We start from the raw sequence: 16,918 nt of genomic DNA on the forward strand, positions 1-16,918 counted from the left end.
ATACAGAACTTCAGATAATTCCCTCTTAAATCCTGTTAATGGCTCTTGAATAGCTCTCCTCACACTAGAGACTGCTGTAAGCTATTCTGAGCTGTGGTTTAACAATAGAGTGATGGGTCTCAGATGCTTTTCTGATTGCGAGCAACTTAAACCCACAGCTTTTCTCAAAGAGTCTCTTCTTCCTGGCAGCTCTCCTGTGGTCCTGCAGGCCTTGAGCCTCACAAGAGCAGAGCAAGAGAGCTAAGGGGACAAGACACTTCTCAAAATCAAACATTAATGCCGTGCTGTAGGAGACGAGATTCCAGTTCATGCGTGTTGGCTGCTTTGTGGATTTGGGGCTTTATTGGGCTTGACAAACAGTTGTAGAATCCCACAGCTTGGGACTTGCTTTCCAGTCTCTGGGTTTGGATAAATCTCAATGCTTGAGTTTACAGTAGCTGAAGCTTAACTTGCTGGCAAGACAGCTTTAGGGAGAGAGTGCCTGCTTTTAAGAAGGTACTCAAATTTGAGTTGTGTGTCCCCCCCAAAAAAGTGTCTGGTATTTCAGCCCTGACCTGAGTGTCATCTGGTGGGCAATGCCACATGGAGGTGCTTCTGCCACAGCAGCTGAACAGCATGGCTGCTCCCCGAAGGGACCTGGCCACTTCAGGAAGCAGGTGGTACATTTTAAGGAGCTTGTGTGTGCCCAAAGGTGGGAATCAGACAAGCCAGGGCTCTATACTGGAAGCAGCTTTTCAAACAGCTCCAGTTATTTCCTCCATGTTTACTGCCTGTTTTGCTACCCATCTGAATCAGAGTTTCTGAAGCCTGCAAGGAAAAAAACCAAAAAAAACCCATCTACATAGAGCTTTTATCATGCATAGGGACAGAGCTGCAATCAGCCTTGCTGACTGGAAAGTGCCAGAGAAAAACACCTCCAGTATTTCTTGAACTGAGGACTGGCATTACTCCTGTGGCACTTGGCGTGCCTTCAGCATGGTGCCCAAGGGTCCTGCCTTGCTCAAGGCCATCAATTCCGTGGCTGGGAATTAAATTCTGTGCAAATATTTTGGATGAGCTGATTAACAAAGCGGTAGAGGTTGTCAAATTCATCCACGAAGAAGGAATGCTCCTTATCGGGGTCTGTTGCAATGGCTTCCAGTTCATCTTGGGCTGCCCAAGCAACTCCGACGGAGTAAGCTATAACTCCTGGAAAGAGACCCAGAGTTTAGAATGAGCATAAAAGTTGTCATTGCGTTAAATATAAGACCAATACTGCAAACGTAGTTGCCAGGCCACAAAAATGTGGGCAGTGACTTGCAGTGCTCTCAGTCTGTATAAAAATGGTATTTTCAATTGGAGGAAAGGTGTAATATGTGTTTTGGAAGTACCTTTTGCCAACAGCAAAAAGGTTCAAACAATAGTAAAGCTTCTGCCCTGGGTCTGAACAACACATTCTTGTTCCAATGCAAATGCCTTACAGTTGTGTTGGAAGATGTATGACTATCCTGACTGGAAAGCCAAAGGAGGCTTCATGTGTTACTAAGACTGTAGAAATCCCCTGATATCTCCTAGACATAGCTGCATTTTGCTAGATTTATGTGATTTATTTTTTAAGTTCCTTATTCAGATATTAAACAGATGCTGTTCTTGTTAGAGCTCAGTGAGACCCCAGGGTGAGGTGCTTCATAAAGTTTCCTTCATAAAGTTGAAGGTTCCGTCATGAAGTTTCATCTAGTGCCTTCAAATCATAGCAAACTGCATTTCTCTGACCTGGATAAATGCTGAGGCGTGTAGGGAGAGCAGGTAGCCATACAAGAACTTACCGTTTCGGTGAGCTGCCATGGCTGGCACTCTGACATCATCATAAGACCTGCCATCTGTAATGAGAATCATGATCTTTCTTTTGTTGGGTTTGGATTTGCTGAACAGCTGTTCTGATGCATAGCTGATGGCTGCTCCTGTGCTGGTCCCGCCGCTCCAGTAACTGATCCTTTTAATAGCACTCAGCACGTCCTGCTTTGTGCTGTACTTGTCAAAGCTGAACTCGAGCCTTTGCTCATAGGTGTACTGAACGGCTCCGATGCGGGTGTCAGTGTCAGAGATCTCGAACTCCTTGCTGATGTTGGCTACAAACTGGAGGACTGTGCGGAAGTTGCTGGTGCCAACGCTGCTGGAGCCATCGATTACGAAACCGATGTCGGCTGAATTGAGGCAGGTCTTGCTGCAAACCAGCCGATCGGTGTCGCAGACCCGCTTCACCAAGGGCTGGACCACCTTGTGTAGGCTGAACCAGCTGGGCACGTTGATGGAATAGAAACCATTTGTCCTGCACACTGCCTGCAAGGTAACACAAGGATGAATGCAATGGAAATTCAGTCCGCCTGTTTCGGCTGGGGTATGTAGCTGAATTGTAATGATAGGCTCCTGGAAAGAGCAATGCTGGAGTCTGAAGTGGCCTCTCTTCCAGTCACTATCTGCTTCCCTGGGAAATGATGTCAATGTAACATCACAGATACTTGTGTAATGAGACAGTTTTCCCTGCCTTTTTTTTAAAAGCTGTGGGATGGAGCTGGTATTACAGTAGTGAAAGAAATGTAATAAGCAAGTTTGCCACCTGTCAGGCTTTTTTAGAAGAGTTACGTTGTTTGCAGAAAAAGCATCCAAATCACAGAGCTGCTGTTAGTGTGGCTCCAGTGGGCATTATGGGAGCCTGTGTGTTTGCCAGGTGGCAATTTCAGCTCCAGTTGTTCAGGGCAACAAGGAAGGTTTTGCCTGCTTGACAAACCCTACTGCCTTGAACAGAAACCTGAGACTGAAGTTGTGTTATCCTTGGCTTATACCCTTCTAAGCAGAAAAAAAACCCAGGCAATTTTGGTGAAAATGCAAAAAGCCCGTAAAGATTCCCCATTGTGCTGGCTCTGCCAAATAGCAAAAAAAAAAAAAAAAAAAATCATTAATTTTTATAACGGAATGCTTGTGGGGAGCAGATCTGCAGCAGTCAGGTGAGTGTGGGTAGGAAATAGGGGTGGAACAGAGGAGGGAGTGGGAGAAGTAAAGCGTGCGGTGGGGGGGAGTGGTGGGTACAGGCTGGATCAGATTGTCCTTGGCTTTAGCACCTTTTAAATGCTAATGCCTCAGGTCTCTGGGTAAGCATGTTTTGTTAAGCCAGGCTTTATCTATCAACTTTGTGTGTGTGTGAGTGCTTTAAAAGACCGAGGCACTGTTTTCTTGGTGCCTGGTCTTAACTTGCATAAAACCTAACAGCTGCAAGGGAGTTGCAGTTCCCACCAGTCTGGGCTCCTCACCATGTCCTGCTCTCTTGCTCTTTGCTCTTACTGTCTTGCAGCTATTTTAGTGTTACGATGCAGCAGTATCAAGTCACCGTTCCCTCTCTACCTTCCTGTTCTGAGCTCACTCTACTCCCACTTCTGCCGTGTCCCTGGCAGGTTTGCAGAGACTCACTGTAGCTTTGCCCTTTTAAAAACATTAAATGCAAATGAGACTACAATCCAATTAAACGCTGACCGGAGACAGTGCAGGTCTCGGGAGCAGCTCTGAAACTCATGGGAGATTATTTCATGGCAGAGTGACACGGCTCAGATGGGAATCTGTTTTCTGAAAATACCAGACAACTCACCCCTGCTTCCTGAGCCCAGCCTGGTCTGGCGTTTGCTAGATACCTCCTGCTGTAATTGGGTGCCAGCTTGCCCTGAAGCACTGTTGAGCAGGCAGCTACCGTTAGTGCCAAATACAAATCGTTCAGGGTTTGTGTTCTCTTTTTTTGCTGCACGTGGCAGGGATTTAATCCCTCTCCAAGAGCTACCATGAAGTCCATAGCAGCAGAAGCAAATAACAGAAAAATAACCCGCATCAGATCAACAGTGGAAACAAAATGTTTGAGTTATCCAGTATAGCTGAACAACTGGGATGTGCCTGTGTTGGGAGTGTCCCAACATTTGCTTGCATGGGACCTGTTTGTAAATGCAACACTGACATTATGTTGACAGGGCTCCTCAGCCTTTGCCAGGCGGGAGATGCACAGCAGGAGGCTCATGGAAAACTCAGGCTGCAATTGTGCTTTGTCACGCTACTGTATTTTTTGAAAACCTCTCGTGTCAGTATGACTGCACGTTTGTGCCAGTGTTAGTTAGTAAAAAGCCATTTGCTCCATGATGTGTCTCAAACCAGAACTTTAGAGACTTCACCCCCTTTCTGACCAGCATTGCTGCCTGGCTCTTTGTACAGGAGACCTCAAGACAGTATACGCAGGACAAGAAATAACCGTAAGTGGTAAGAAGGAAAAGGAAATGCCCTGAATGAAACAGCTTGGAAAATGTAGTCAGAGCCAAGCTCCTGGCCAGAGCCCAGCCCAGTAAGTACCTTGTCCACAAAGTTTGGTTCGATGATGTTCTGCTTCTCACTTTCAGCAGCTGCTTCAATAGTGACAAAGAAAATGTTGATCCCTGATTCTCTGGCCAGCCTGGAGGCCTCCTCCACTCGGTCGGTTGGCCAACCGTCCACAATCACTACAACTACATTGGGTGCTCCACCTCGGTTTCCATTTGCATCCGAAAAGAAGTTTTTGTTAACAAAGGAAAGTGCCTTCCCTGGAATAAAAGAGGCAATGAGGATGAGTTACAGGTCTGGAAGCACTCTGCCTGATAATATCTCACGGAAATGGTAGGCAGAGGGCCGATTCAAGTGTTGGAACTCTGCTGAGAGCCGGGGAGAGTGGTTTGTGTGGCTGTTCGAGCAGGAGGGTAGGATGCTGCTGGTGGTGCCAGTGTCTCCTGAGCCCTCCTGCACTGAACGCCATCTGCCCACTCCCTGTGCCCCAGAGGGGCTGGGGGTGAAAAGGGGGGTTAGCAAGGATCCCCGACACATCAGTGGGACCTGCCCACGAGGAGAAAGGTGAATGCTGTCCACTTGCAATGGACTTGCAGCATCCTGGACCAACGCAGGCAGGTCACAGTGGGAGGAGCGGTACCCCCTCGCCAGCCCTGCCCTAGCTCTGAGCACCGTTCAGTCACAGCCTCTGTACCCGGTGAAGAGGTGTGGGCTCACTACAGCCAAGGCTCTGGAGCCCTCCCTGAGCTGAGAACGTGCAGGCAGCCCCATCACCTACCAACGTTGGAAAGTCCACCTTTCTGTGGGATTTTCTCAATGGCGTTTCTCAGGTCCTTGGAGTTGGCATAAGTTTTTAAGTTAAATTCTGTGGAAGGGTCATCGCTAAAAGAAGAGATGAGAGCAGCTGTCAGTTTCTTGCTTCGCATGCAAGAATACAAAAGCTTTAGGACCCATCCGTGCTACCCAGTTCCTGATTATGAGCTGGAGCGAGAGCTTTAGCATGCATCAGCCACGGAGCTACAGCTGCCAGAGTGTGCAGTTGTGCCCCGCAGCAATGGGAGTAGCTGCACAAGAAGCTCTTACCCATACTGAACGATTCCCATCAGAGGACCAGTGCTGCCGATGCCAAGGGCTTGAGCCACATTACCAAGGAAGTGCTTCTGGAGCTGAAAGCGGCGTTTACCAATGCTCCAGCTCCCATCCATCAAGAAGGACAAATCAACCTTGCAATCTGAGGAGGGACACAGAAGCATGGAAAATATTTTTAGTCCTTTCTTATAGCTGTGCTTCTTATGAGAAGCAAAGGCCTGAAAAGTCTGCATTCAGTGACTTGTCCTGTTGGGCAAGCTCTACCAAAAAGCCTTTGACAAGGAGAAGTCACAGCTGGGGGCTCATTGTCCTGCTCATTGGTAAACACAGTCCTTGGCATGATTTTCTCCCACACAACATCCAAGCCTGGCTGGGTAACAAAAGAGCAAGAAGCTGTCCCCAGGGGTCTGTCTGGGAGCACTGCATTTGGGGGCTAGGGAGGAGAGGTCAGCCACACCAGGAGCAAGCTGGCTCATGTCCTGTGCCCTCAGAGCCATGGCTTGGGCTTGGCCTGCTTTATTCACAGCCCAGAGGTGGTGGGAGTTTGTAAAGCCAGATGTGACCCTTGGTTTTTGTGGTCTGGCCACCTGCAGACCACAGAGTACAGGGATTTCCTTGGTTACGCTTTTGTGGGCTTAAATGATATAATAGATGTAACAGAAACAGTTCTTCACATATTGTGTTAATGCTGCTCAGAAGGGAGAGAAGACCCACTCAGTTCCCTAAATGTGTGATGCCCAGGATGTGCCCTGGGGCTAAGGACATCGTGAGGTCTCTTCAAGGAGCTGCTGACAGCAATCCTGGCAGCTCTGTGCTTCTGAATGAGAGCCATTCAGCAGCTTCATTCTGGGCTGGAGCTTACACTGGGGATGATGATTTCGCTTGGTGTGTTCAGACTGAGCAGGGGGCTCTTTTCACAGGTAGCTGTAGGCTTGTACCTGTGTGTGCAGCAGCAGCAGTGTGCTGTTGTGTGTTGCCTCTCTGGGCTGAAAGCAATATTCTCAAAAAGCTACACCTGCACCCAAACAAACTCTTCCCTCTGATTACACAGATGAACCTCATTTTTGTGCTTCTGCAAATGCTGTCTTCATCACTGCCAGCCTGCTTTTACATGTCTGCAAGTTGGTGGCAAAACATTCATCGGTTGGACTGCAACCAGGAGCGGGATCAAAATTTGGCTTAACTAGAGTGCTAATTAACATTTTTCCCCCTCTGGCGTCCGGGTCATCCCCATCTCTTGGTTTCCCTCCGATGATGCCTCCTACCAATCAGACTGTCCAAAATAGTGTGTTTTAATCATTAGGTAGCCCGAAGGCTACAAAGCACCAATTGTTCTTACTGGCTTATGCAACTGCCTCCCGTCTCATTACCTTCAATTTTTTCTCCTGTAGCTGTCTATTTTTCTAATTTTAATAATGCTGAATTATAGAAGCGTGACTGAGAACCGTGTTCATTCACAGCAGATCGTGAGGCAAGGCCGGGAACCCACAACAAATAATACCTCAATTAACGGCCAAGTTTTCCTGAATTTCCTGTCCTTCAGAGGGAGCTACACCATGTGGGCTATATGTGGAAAGAGGGGAGTTTGTTAGCCAGCAGGGTCTGGACATGCAAAGATGTACGTACGCTTATATACAGACTTAATTTCGGGGGAGGATTCAGATAACAGGAGTATTTTGGTGCTGGGATATTAGTGGGACTCTGCAAAAGCACAGGCTAAAAGGTAATCTGTAGGGAGCTGAGCACTTTCTGATTTGCAGGGAGGCAAGGTCTGACTTACAGCTTTTATGGTCCTAGAAGTTATCAGTGGGATGAGAGTTTTGATTCTGGTGTGCCTTAACTCAGTTCAACTGCTGGAAACACAGCTGTGCTTGCCTGTGTCTGCTACACTGAGCTCTGCTTTCCCTGCAGTGCAATTGGGTCTGTAGGGCAGATCCTTCCCCTTTTCTTCTTCTTTCCCTTATTTCTCTATCAGTTTTAGGTGTATTTGACACCTTTGGTGGGGAAAAAAATACTTTTAAGTATAAGGAGGCGTGCCTGGGAACATACAGACATTTGGTTCAGTAGTTAATGTAAAGAGTCCTTGAAATGCCAGTTCTGTGAGAGACAGCGTTCAGCTGCTGGAGGATGGGCAAGAGAGGACCCAGGCGCTGGTGGGAGGGTGAAGCGCCTTCTCCAAGGGTGGCTTCCCAGGAGGAGGGGGCAGATGACCCCATCTCTCCACTCACAGCTTGCGTTCTCTTTCTCCCTCTACTCTGGGCCCCATCTAAAGATGAGTTAATGGGCAAATCTGCCTTTAATTATAAAGGGCTGTAGAAGATTTCCTTTTCAGAGCAGGGGACCCTACATCTCCATCCATGGACTGAGGGATCCGTGATGCTCCCTCTGCATTCCCTCTCTCCTTGCTGTGACAGGCACTGGGTCCCTGTCTCAGGTGGTTTCCTTCCCTCCCACCCACTGCTGGGGGAAGGGTGCCCACACTCAGCATAGTCACGGGAGCCTGCTCTGGTCAGCAGAGCTCGCTTATCTAACCCTGGCTGCAACACACTGGTTTGCTGTCCTCCACCATCAAAGTCCCCGAATGAAGCTCTGCACCCCAAGAACATGGAGCTGATACTGCCCAGCAAAAGGTAGCAGTGAGCAGCCACCATCTCCCTGCCCAGGTAAGCTAAATCTTGGCTGTTATTTCCTTCCCTGTAGAAGCAAAAACCAATTATGTATTTGAGAGGGGTCAGCGGAGAATGCTCCCTGTTGCTCTGCAAGGGAAAAATGCATTCCGTGAGTTTCTTAGGCTTTCTTGAAAACTTACCTTTTGCTTTTTAATTTGAATGCATTCTAGCAATGTGTAATTAATAAACTGGTAATGCTTAATTATGAAATTAATTCTGAAGTACATACTTGGGTTCCCTTGGGAGGTGGACTCCAGCGGCTTTGGATTCAATTCTTCCTTTGAACTGAAGCCTAGAGAGAGGAAGGAAAGGCTCCATCGGTGTGTGCTCAGTGGCTGCCCTCGCTCTGGAAGGAAGCAGGCAAGGGGGTGGCTGCAGAGTGCCCCCGGCCTGAGGATTGACGTGGGAGGGAAACGAGGATGGGGAGCACATCCTTGGAGCTTACCTTTTTCCACCTACATCACTTCTAGGATAAAACAGGACTGGAGGCATTTCTAGAAGTGCCACCAAAATCTCTCCGAGTACCAACTTTGACTCCCCTTTGTGAGTCAGTCCCCTCACTGCAAGGGCTTGAGAGCAGCATGTGTAAGTGGAGGGTTCCTCAGGTGCAGAGGCTGGTGGCTATGGTGTGGGGTGGCGACCTCCCAGTGCTTTGCCCCTGAGAGAACCGGCACTGCCACCCCGCTGGCTCGCCGTGCTTCACCTGCTTTACAATGAGCTGCACAATGTCGGAAGCAGACGAGCGACAGATTTAGCATGTTGTTTTTCTGTCTGGAGAGGAAGGTACGGATGGAGACTCACCCCACCATGTTACAGCTGGGGAAACAATGCAAGCCACAGCCCCTCAGGTGCTCCTGGAGGATGGGGTTATTTTGGAAAGCACAAAAGAAACAGGGTAGATAGTGGCAGAGAGCTACAGTCAAGTCATGGGAAACAGTCTCATGGGTTGCTAGTGGATTTTAGCTGAGGCCCCAGCTGAGATATTTGGGTGGTAGCAGCCTTGGGAACATGAGTTTATATCCTTGTGAGATGCACTGACTCACAGAGCATCATCAGGCTGGCGTCAGAAGGTTTGAAAATGCTGAACTTCGCTCATGACTTGAATGTCTGGTGAATCTCCTGCAGTACAGCGTCTCCCTCCCAAGCAAGGGCAAAGAGCTGTTTCTCTTCACTACAGCATGACAAGATTAAGGGGATTTAGCTGGGATAATCCTCAGAAGAGACAGCAGTTATCAGACAAGCCCCAAACCAAACGCTCACCAAGGAAGCAGTTGGTCAAAAGAACAGCAGAATGGCTTAAATCTCCATCACCAAATAAACTGAAGAAAGAATACAGACTTCAGAGAGACAGTAAAAAGGTAACTTTGGAAAATGTGAGCTTAATATAGAAAAAAGATGAGAAATTACTAGGTGCTACAGAGTTTGTGTCTCCACAGCCACCAGCCACAAGCGAGCCAAGCATGAGAGCATATGTAAAGAGAGCAGGTGGCAAAGGGGCATCAGCAAAGGTTACCACCTAAATACGACCGGAGGTGTAACAGCTCTGAGCATATGCACTGCCTAAACTGGTTGCTGAAGATATTCATGACCAAGCCATAATAATGCAGAAAACAGCCAAGAAAATGGGTGGAAATACCAGCTCCCTCCATCACCACTCCCACTTCCATTCCAGTTATGTCTAATGATCCACCCCTCATAAGGGGCAAATACAACTACTTTGAGTCCTTCCACATGCATGCTGAAAGCGGTGCATAGTTTTGGGTCAAGGGCCGAGTTTGTATTAAGTCTGAGTATGCAGTGCCTGATGTAAAGCCAACCTGATGCCTGACCCCCTGCCAGGAGGCTATAGCACGCTGCAGCATCTTCACGGGACAGAAAGGTTGCTTTGGTGCCTCGTTTTTAAATTCAGCTGCCGGTGAAGATAGTTTCTACTGCAGGGAATAAACAGACCTGCTAACGGCAGCACTGTGTGATTTCCCTCCGCTTTGCTTGTCCCCAGCCATCTGCTGTTGCCTGTCGCTAGAGCTAGGACACTAAGCTAGCTGGAGCACTGGGCTTGGCCTTGTACAGGAGCCCATGTGGTCACATAGGAATGAAACAGGTGAAGGGCACAAAGATTAATCCTGCTTTGTTTATGGCAAGAGCTAGTGATTTCTTTGTGTGTTTTGTTTGAGAATTTCCCTGGCTATGGGCTATGACCGGCTGGGTTAGGACAGCCCCAGGTCTGGTGTTGCTTTTTGTCACTGCGCACACCGTGTCTGCAGCCCCTGTGGGCAGCTTCCCCGTGCTCCTACCCGCGCTTTGGAGCAGATGCTTTCTGGAAAGGGCACAGGGGCTCTCCACCCATCCCAACGCTGACTTTTGTGCCAGAAATGCCTCACCCCCACGGTTAGTGGAGCCGGCCCTCTCCTGCCAGAGCAGGCTGGCCCCCTTCGAAGGTGGGCTGGCGAGCCAGACTTCCAGCTGGCTTCATCCCTCCTGGCTGGAGCTGTTGTCCAGCACGTTGCTGGCTTGTGCCTCTTGTCTTGCCCCTCCTCTGCACACCTGGGACGAGCCCGCAGGCAAGGAACAGGGGAGAGGGCTCCTGGTGGTGTGCACTTGCCCACAGGAGGCCCATTGGGGTGGGAGAGACATCAGCAGGGGGAGGCAGGGTGGCGGTGCTGAGGCAGCCCTGCAGGAGGGCAGGCACTGGCTCCTGACTGAGGAAAAGTGACGTTTTTGGAACAGGGCGGGACGCAGAACAGCTCTGTCCAGTGGCATCTGCTGCAGCAAACATTTCTGACCTGTCTCGGGCCTGAAAGTCTCGCTGCCAGCGACCAAATCTGCCTTTGGCCTGAGGAAGGGCATGAGGCAAATCCTGTACAGGTGCAGGTGCTGCTCGAGAGAGATAAACCCTCTGCCATGTGAGGCGCAGTGGGGCATGGGTGACTGAGGAGTATTTTAACTGAAAATACTTGATGGGAGAACACCCACTAGCTGCAGGCACAGCAAAGCACGAATGTGACCTGGGGAGACACCAGCGGCATGAGATGCAAGCAGCAGCGGTGCAGGGAGGGTAAACAGGAGAGGGTTAGAGGAGGAGGGTGAATTTTGAGCTTAGGCTGGTGTGTGTCGGTGGCTGCTCCTTGGATAAATGCACAGGAGGGCGGTTCAGCAGCCAGGCAAAGTAAAGCAAAGGAGCGGGAGCTGCAGGAGAGCACTTTGAAGGAAGTGGCCACAGGGCCAAGTGTTTCTTGCAGGCGGAGGCTGGGCCGTGCACTCACATCTGGCAACCCTGCCGCTCCACCAGCAACCATGGCCTCCCAAACCCAGGAGAGGAAAACTTGCCAGTATGGTTTGGCAGTGCCCCCTCTTTGCCCTTGTTTTGCCTGTGTGTAAACGCCTGCAGGCACAGTCCCACAGATGCTTTCGGGTGGTGCAAACCAGCCCCACTGCCCAAAAGCAGAGCCCTCCTCTTGCCAGGCACCCTCCTGCCTGCTCCTGCCCCACCACCAGCTCCTGTGCCTGCCTGGTGTTGGTGGGACACAGGGAGAGGGGGGAAAGAGCGGGGTTAAACTGGGGAGAAAGAAAAAGGTTAATGATGGGCTGGACCAGCTCCCTGATGCAGTTCACCCTCTGGCCACGCAGGTGCCTGGGTAGAGGGTGGATGGGAGGGAAGATGGCTTTTTTTGCTGGCAGCACTGACTTATGGTGGGTTTATCTGATGCAGAAGCTATGGGCAACATGAGAGAGACAAAGGAAGCAATGGCTTGGACCGGTACATAGGCTCTCTTTGTCATCCCCATGGATGACAATGATTTTGTTTTTTTCTTTAAAACCTGATATAGTCAGCAGCTTGCCCTTCTGACTGTGTAGATTCCAGTACAGTCTTTAATTAGATGGGCACATAACAGTTCCTCAGTAATAGACCAAAGCCATGCTTCATCCTGCAGCCTGCGTACCACATACCTCACATGTGCCAGCTTGGTATCCCATATGTGCAGTTCTCCCCACTTGCCTTATTTGCAGAACAGAAAGTAGGTGGATTTAACACTGTTGTGAAATTAGATATTAACATGTGCCACTCATTTTAGCAACTAAATTGTACGGGGAAGCTAATTCATAGTTATCTGCCTCATGCATTTATCTGCATCCAATAAAACCTGTACTCCTTACCCAGGCATACAGCTGACATTAGCTTTGTTGGTATGGAAAACCGAAGTGTAGGCGATGCAGCACTTTTCATTTTTACTTGCCAGTGCAATTACCAGTTCTTGAAGGTTGTGGGTCAGCTGGCTGATTTGTGCTTAGTGTAACAATAAGGTCACCCACCAAATAATCTTCCCCAACTAATTGGGGAGGTGGTCAGTCTCTATGGGCGTCCCTGTTCTGCCAGTCCAATTTAATGTTCTTATTGCCATGGGAATTTCAACTCTCTGCATGGGCAGTCTACTCCATGCTAATTAAAGTTCCCTTCACTGATTGTCACAGCTGTCCATGCTGATTAAACTTCCCATTCATTTACGTAAGACAGCAGTGACTACATCTACGCCAGAAACCATTCCTTTGAAGTGACAGTCTGAATTCATCAGACTTATCACACGAGTCTACGCAGGCACTTCAGTTGCTGAGAAACTATTGATACAACATCCCTTCCCCCATGCCCAACCTCTCATTGCATTTAATGCAATCTGTCATTTTCTGCCTCAAAATACCCCTCTGCACCCCTGGCCCTAGTGCTGTAGCTTTCTCTCAGTAAGCACACTGATGGCTTAAGCTTCAGAGGATACAAACACTTCCTCTCTCTGGCTCAGATGGCTGCTGCTGGAGAAGGGAGATCTGTTCATGTTTGGGACGCTGCAAATTTTGACTCAACAGCCACCGCTGCTGACACCGGATTTGCAAGCTAACACGTATGGGCTATGCTGCTCGTCACAGCCAGTGCAAGGATTAGTCATGCCTCAGCTGTGAAGTAAGCTGAGTGTTCAAGGGAATGGTCTTTACAAGGGCCACCAGCACAGTCCTCTCGAGCAACAAAACCAGTGATGGAAAAGGCAACCTGTATTGGATGGTCCAACCCCTCGTAAGAGAGAGAGTACCCTGTCACGAATTGGCCTGTAGTTTGTGTAGTCTGCTTTCAATATTCCTGAGGAAGGGGATCCCTTAAATATTGAACACATAGAATCTGCAGCTGGTAACTGCTTCTGATTAAGGGTTGTGCAAGTCTTAGTCTCATTGCTACTTGAGCCTGCTACAAATGTAGGGTTTTTTTTTTTCCCCTTGCTTGCCAGTATTTATAAAAATGTTGTCATCTCCATATTGTAAGTTTTTAAGGCTAAAATGTCAGAAAATTCAATGATGCTCATTATTCTCTACACTCGGCTTAAACCCACCTTTTCTTATCTGAATATCTTTCCTAAGTACACTGATATCAGAATAATCTGTCGTCTTCTTCACTGATTGCAGCTCTAGACTGTGATCCCAACTGTGGCATTCCCAAAATACCTTCTTATTTACAAACGGATTTCAGTAGCTAGAACCCCTTTCCTGCAGTGTAGCTGCCAACTCTTTCCAGAGCTCATCTGTTCTGCTCTTGCTTTAGGCAGGAACTCGAGACTGATGCAAGCACAGAATAATTTTAAATACTAAGATGTAAATGACATACCTTGCTTATAATGTTAAATACTGTAATTATTCCTTAAAATGAGATTTTTATCAGCAGTGTCATGGGCCTGATGAATAGATTTAGCTTTTCCCATGTGCGATGGAAACCAACTATTCCCAGACTAGTTACTGGATGCTTTAAATATTTACCTGTGTCAAAAAGACTCAATCCAGGTTTCCACGAGTCTGTTTCCATTGCTTTCACACATGAAAGAGAAGAAAAAATATTACTGAAAATAATGGAATTACTAGAGATTACAAAGTTCTGACTCAATTTAGAATGGTCAATTCATACAGTGAATTATCATAAACAACTAGGAGCTAAGGAAATCAGTAAACTTGGAAACCTTTATGCATGCATTTCAAGCCATATTTAGGAGGCTCGTATCACTGCCTCCAGAACACTAATCTTTTTTATGATTTTAAATACACCTCTTTAGATCTGTTTTAGTCTTGTTCCTCTAAATTGCATTGATACTGAGGCAAGTATACTGACTTCAGTATATTTTTGCTGGGCTTAGGTTGTTTTCCACTGAAAATCTGCAAGTACCTCTCATCTACAGATTTCTCTATCCCCTCAGCCCATCCAAACACAAAGAAGTTGTCTAAATTTTGCTTGCAGCCTATCAGGCATGGAAAACTTCATCAAAACTTCTGCTTTCATAAATAAACCCCAAAGTGTCTTTGTTTTTGGAGCCTGCTGAAGAGCTTTCCCAAAAAGTGATGTTTTGCTCTGGGTTAGAGCCAGATGAAAGCCCTTGCAGTTGACCAGGACAAGAACAGTACCAAGGAGCACTGGTGAGATCCTTGACCCCTCACAGTCCATCTCCAGGTTTGTTCAGGGTGGTTTACAAAGACATATATCTCAGGCCCATTGAATCCATACTGCCTCCGGTGCCTGAGATTCCCTACTCAGACTGGCAGCTGGTGTGCTCTTGACTAGAGCCAGTGGGTGAACCACAATGTAAGTCTGGAAAAAGTCACAGGCTTGCCAGTATCCTCCAGCCTAGTGAGGGCACTGACCTTGTCCTTAGGTTGCCGTCCCAGCGAGGAGCTATCAGCTTCTCTTTGGGAGGAAGACTCGTTGCATGAGGCAGATGGCTGATTAAGATGTATCGTCTCCCTTAGGGTAGGAGGAATCCCATCAAGTTTCATTGCTAAGGTGATTTTTCCAGACCCCTTTCCCTCCTTATGCTGAGCACTGCTTAGACACCCTATGAAGAATCTGAAAACTGAGGAAAGCGAAGGGCTGAGAAATCAGTCATGATACACACAGAAGTTTTGCTGTGATTTTGCTTAGGATGAGAAGTAGGGTGAAAGAAGGGCAGGCCGGGGTAACGGGGAAGGAAACAGGAGGAAAGACAGGAGGAATATTCCTAGTTTAGCATCCACCTGGGCAGGGTCATTTACAAGAATTTTGTACATCCGACAGCAGAGTCATAAGGAATCAGCAGCAACTGGAGCTAGGGGTGCTGGTTGCAGAGCAGGAGGACCCTATGTGGTGGTGCTCATTTGTTACCAGAGTGGCCAACGTGTCTCCTGAATGCTGTTACTGAGAAGAACAACAGATTTCAGTGAAACCAGCTTGTGAGTAGATAATCAAAAAAAGGTGTGCTTCACCCTCCCAGGGTAGAGAAGCGTCCAGTAACTGTGAAAAGAAAAGATTCATATGAGGCTACTTTTCAGCCAGACCAGCTGAAAAAAACAGCCAAAGAGCAAATCATGAAGACGACCCCGCACTCCTTCAGTCTTCTGTACAAATATGCTGCTGTGCGAGTTGCAGTGGAAAACGTGCTTAAAGCGGTAGGAAGTGCACGACACGTGGAACCAGCCAAGGAGCTGCGCAAAGATCTGCCCATCTTTTCTCTTCTTCATAAGCAGGGATGTGAGCTGAAGGATGCAGAGCAATGGAATGTGCCTGTCCCATGTATCACAGGTTTGCTTCTGCTGCCAGCTGATTGCCAGGGACTCACCTCAGAGCACAAACTCCCCTAACTTCTCTGACTGGTTAAGCTCAAAAAAGACAGACAGATGCTGAAAAAGGAAAAGACTGCTTTTTGTCAGTAGGAGCAATGCTGAAGTTTTTCTAGATTCACTCTTCTCAAGAACTACTTCAACTCAAATGACCACAGGTGCTCTAGTCTGTCCAAATCCCTATGGGTGGGAGCTGTCTATTGTTTCTTCAAGCAGTCTTCTTATGGCTCACACCCTTTTAAAATTTTCTGTGGTGAGAAAGCCCCTGTGTTTTCCCTCTTCATGAAGAAAAGCACTAGATAAATGCCAAGGATTTTGGGTAGCTCGCTGCAAATATGCAGAATACACAGCTGAGTGACCCATAAATCCAGGCAAGAGCTTTATTTCTTGCATGTAGTCGTAGACATGTAATGAAGAAAGCTCTCAATGAAATGCATATCTGAAAAGGAAATTATTATTCTTGTAAGTAGCTAGGGCTTTTTTTGTTCTACTTGATGATGCCCATAAAAATCAAGGGTTGATTTTTAAAATACTCCAAGACTGGTCTTTAAAAGAAAAAAAAAAAAGACACCACCACCACAACTCTTCAGTATAATGGTCTCAAAAAAAATTCTGGGCTAAGTGAGTATGGGATTTCAAGAGAATTAATGTGCATTGTCAAGAGCTTGGAAGAGTTGGGACCTTCTGAAGCATGTGCAGTGAGACGCTGTGCAGGCAACCGGTGTGTTGGGGAGGGTGTTTTACCAGCACACCCTTTTGCTAACCTGAGCCGATGAGAAGAACTTCCTCGACAGCCTGGCCAAACCCACAGAACTGATCACTGTTGTTTGCAGAGCAGCGTGCACATGCTTGGTAGGATCAAGAAAAACAACTCTCCTTTCCAAGAAAGCAAGAACTTGTTCAGGAATTTCCCTTTGATTGTTAGAAAAATTGGCTGTTTGGAAGCAACACATCCAAGCTGCCAAAACCTGGGCTGAAAAAAAGATCAGGACTCATTGGGAATATGGCAGGTATGTGTTTGTGGGTTTTTTCCATCTTGTTCTGTGATGAAGAAAACAGAATCATTTATGATGGGAAATTTGTGCTTTGTAATCACCTTGGGGGGACCTTAAGGTGCCTTAAGCAATTAGGTGGGGTCAAACTCTGATTTGAACAAGACTCAGCACTATGTTCCCCTGCTTCTCTGGCAAAGATTCGACTAGCATGAGGATTAG

The 16,918-nt window shown here is 47.7% G+C and overlaps 1 protein-coding gene across 3 annotated transcripts in view; it reads right to left on the bottom strand.

Annotated features, from left to right (window-relative positions):
- Positions 1 to 569: 569 nt before the first annotated feature.
- Positions 570 to 16,918, bottom strand: part of VIT (vitrin) — a 54,159-nt gene continuing 37,810 nt past the window's right edge. The window contains exons 13-19 of one of the 3 annotated variants that reach the window (XM_010581234.1): positions 13,881 to 13,928; positions 8,317 to 8,379; positions 5,413 to 5,560; positions 5,108 to 5,211; positions 4,363 to 4,589; positions 1,806 to 2,319; positions 570 to 1,188 (exon numbers count right to left, since the gene is read on the bottom strand). In XM_010581234.1, the coding sequence (XP_010579536.1) occupies positions 1,010 to 1,188; positions 1,806 to 2,319; positions 4,363 to 4,589; positions 5,108 to 5,211; positions 5,413 to 5,560; positions 8,317 to 8,379; positions 13,881 to 13,928 (1,283 nt within the window). In that variant the 3' untranslated portion in view covers positions 570 to 1,009. The remainder of the gene's footprint in view (positions 1,189 to 1,805; positions 2,320 to 4,362; positions 4,590 to 5,107; positions 5,212 to 5,412; positions 5,561 to 8,316; positions 8,380 to 13,880; positions 13,929 to 16,918) is intronic. The other 2 variants (XM_010581236.1, XM_010581235.1) reach the window with 2 other exon arrangements.

This window comes from Haliaeetus leucocephalus, unplaced genomic scaffold (genome assembly GCF_000737465.1).
Source record: "Haliaeetus leucocephalus isolate CR32 unplaced genomic scaffold, Haliaeetus_leucocephalus-4.0 Scaffold752, whole genome shotgun sequence".
Lineage (NCBI taxonomy): Eukaryota > Metazoa > Chordata > Aves > Accipitriformes > Accipitridae > Haliaeetus > Haliaeetus leucocephalus.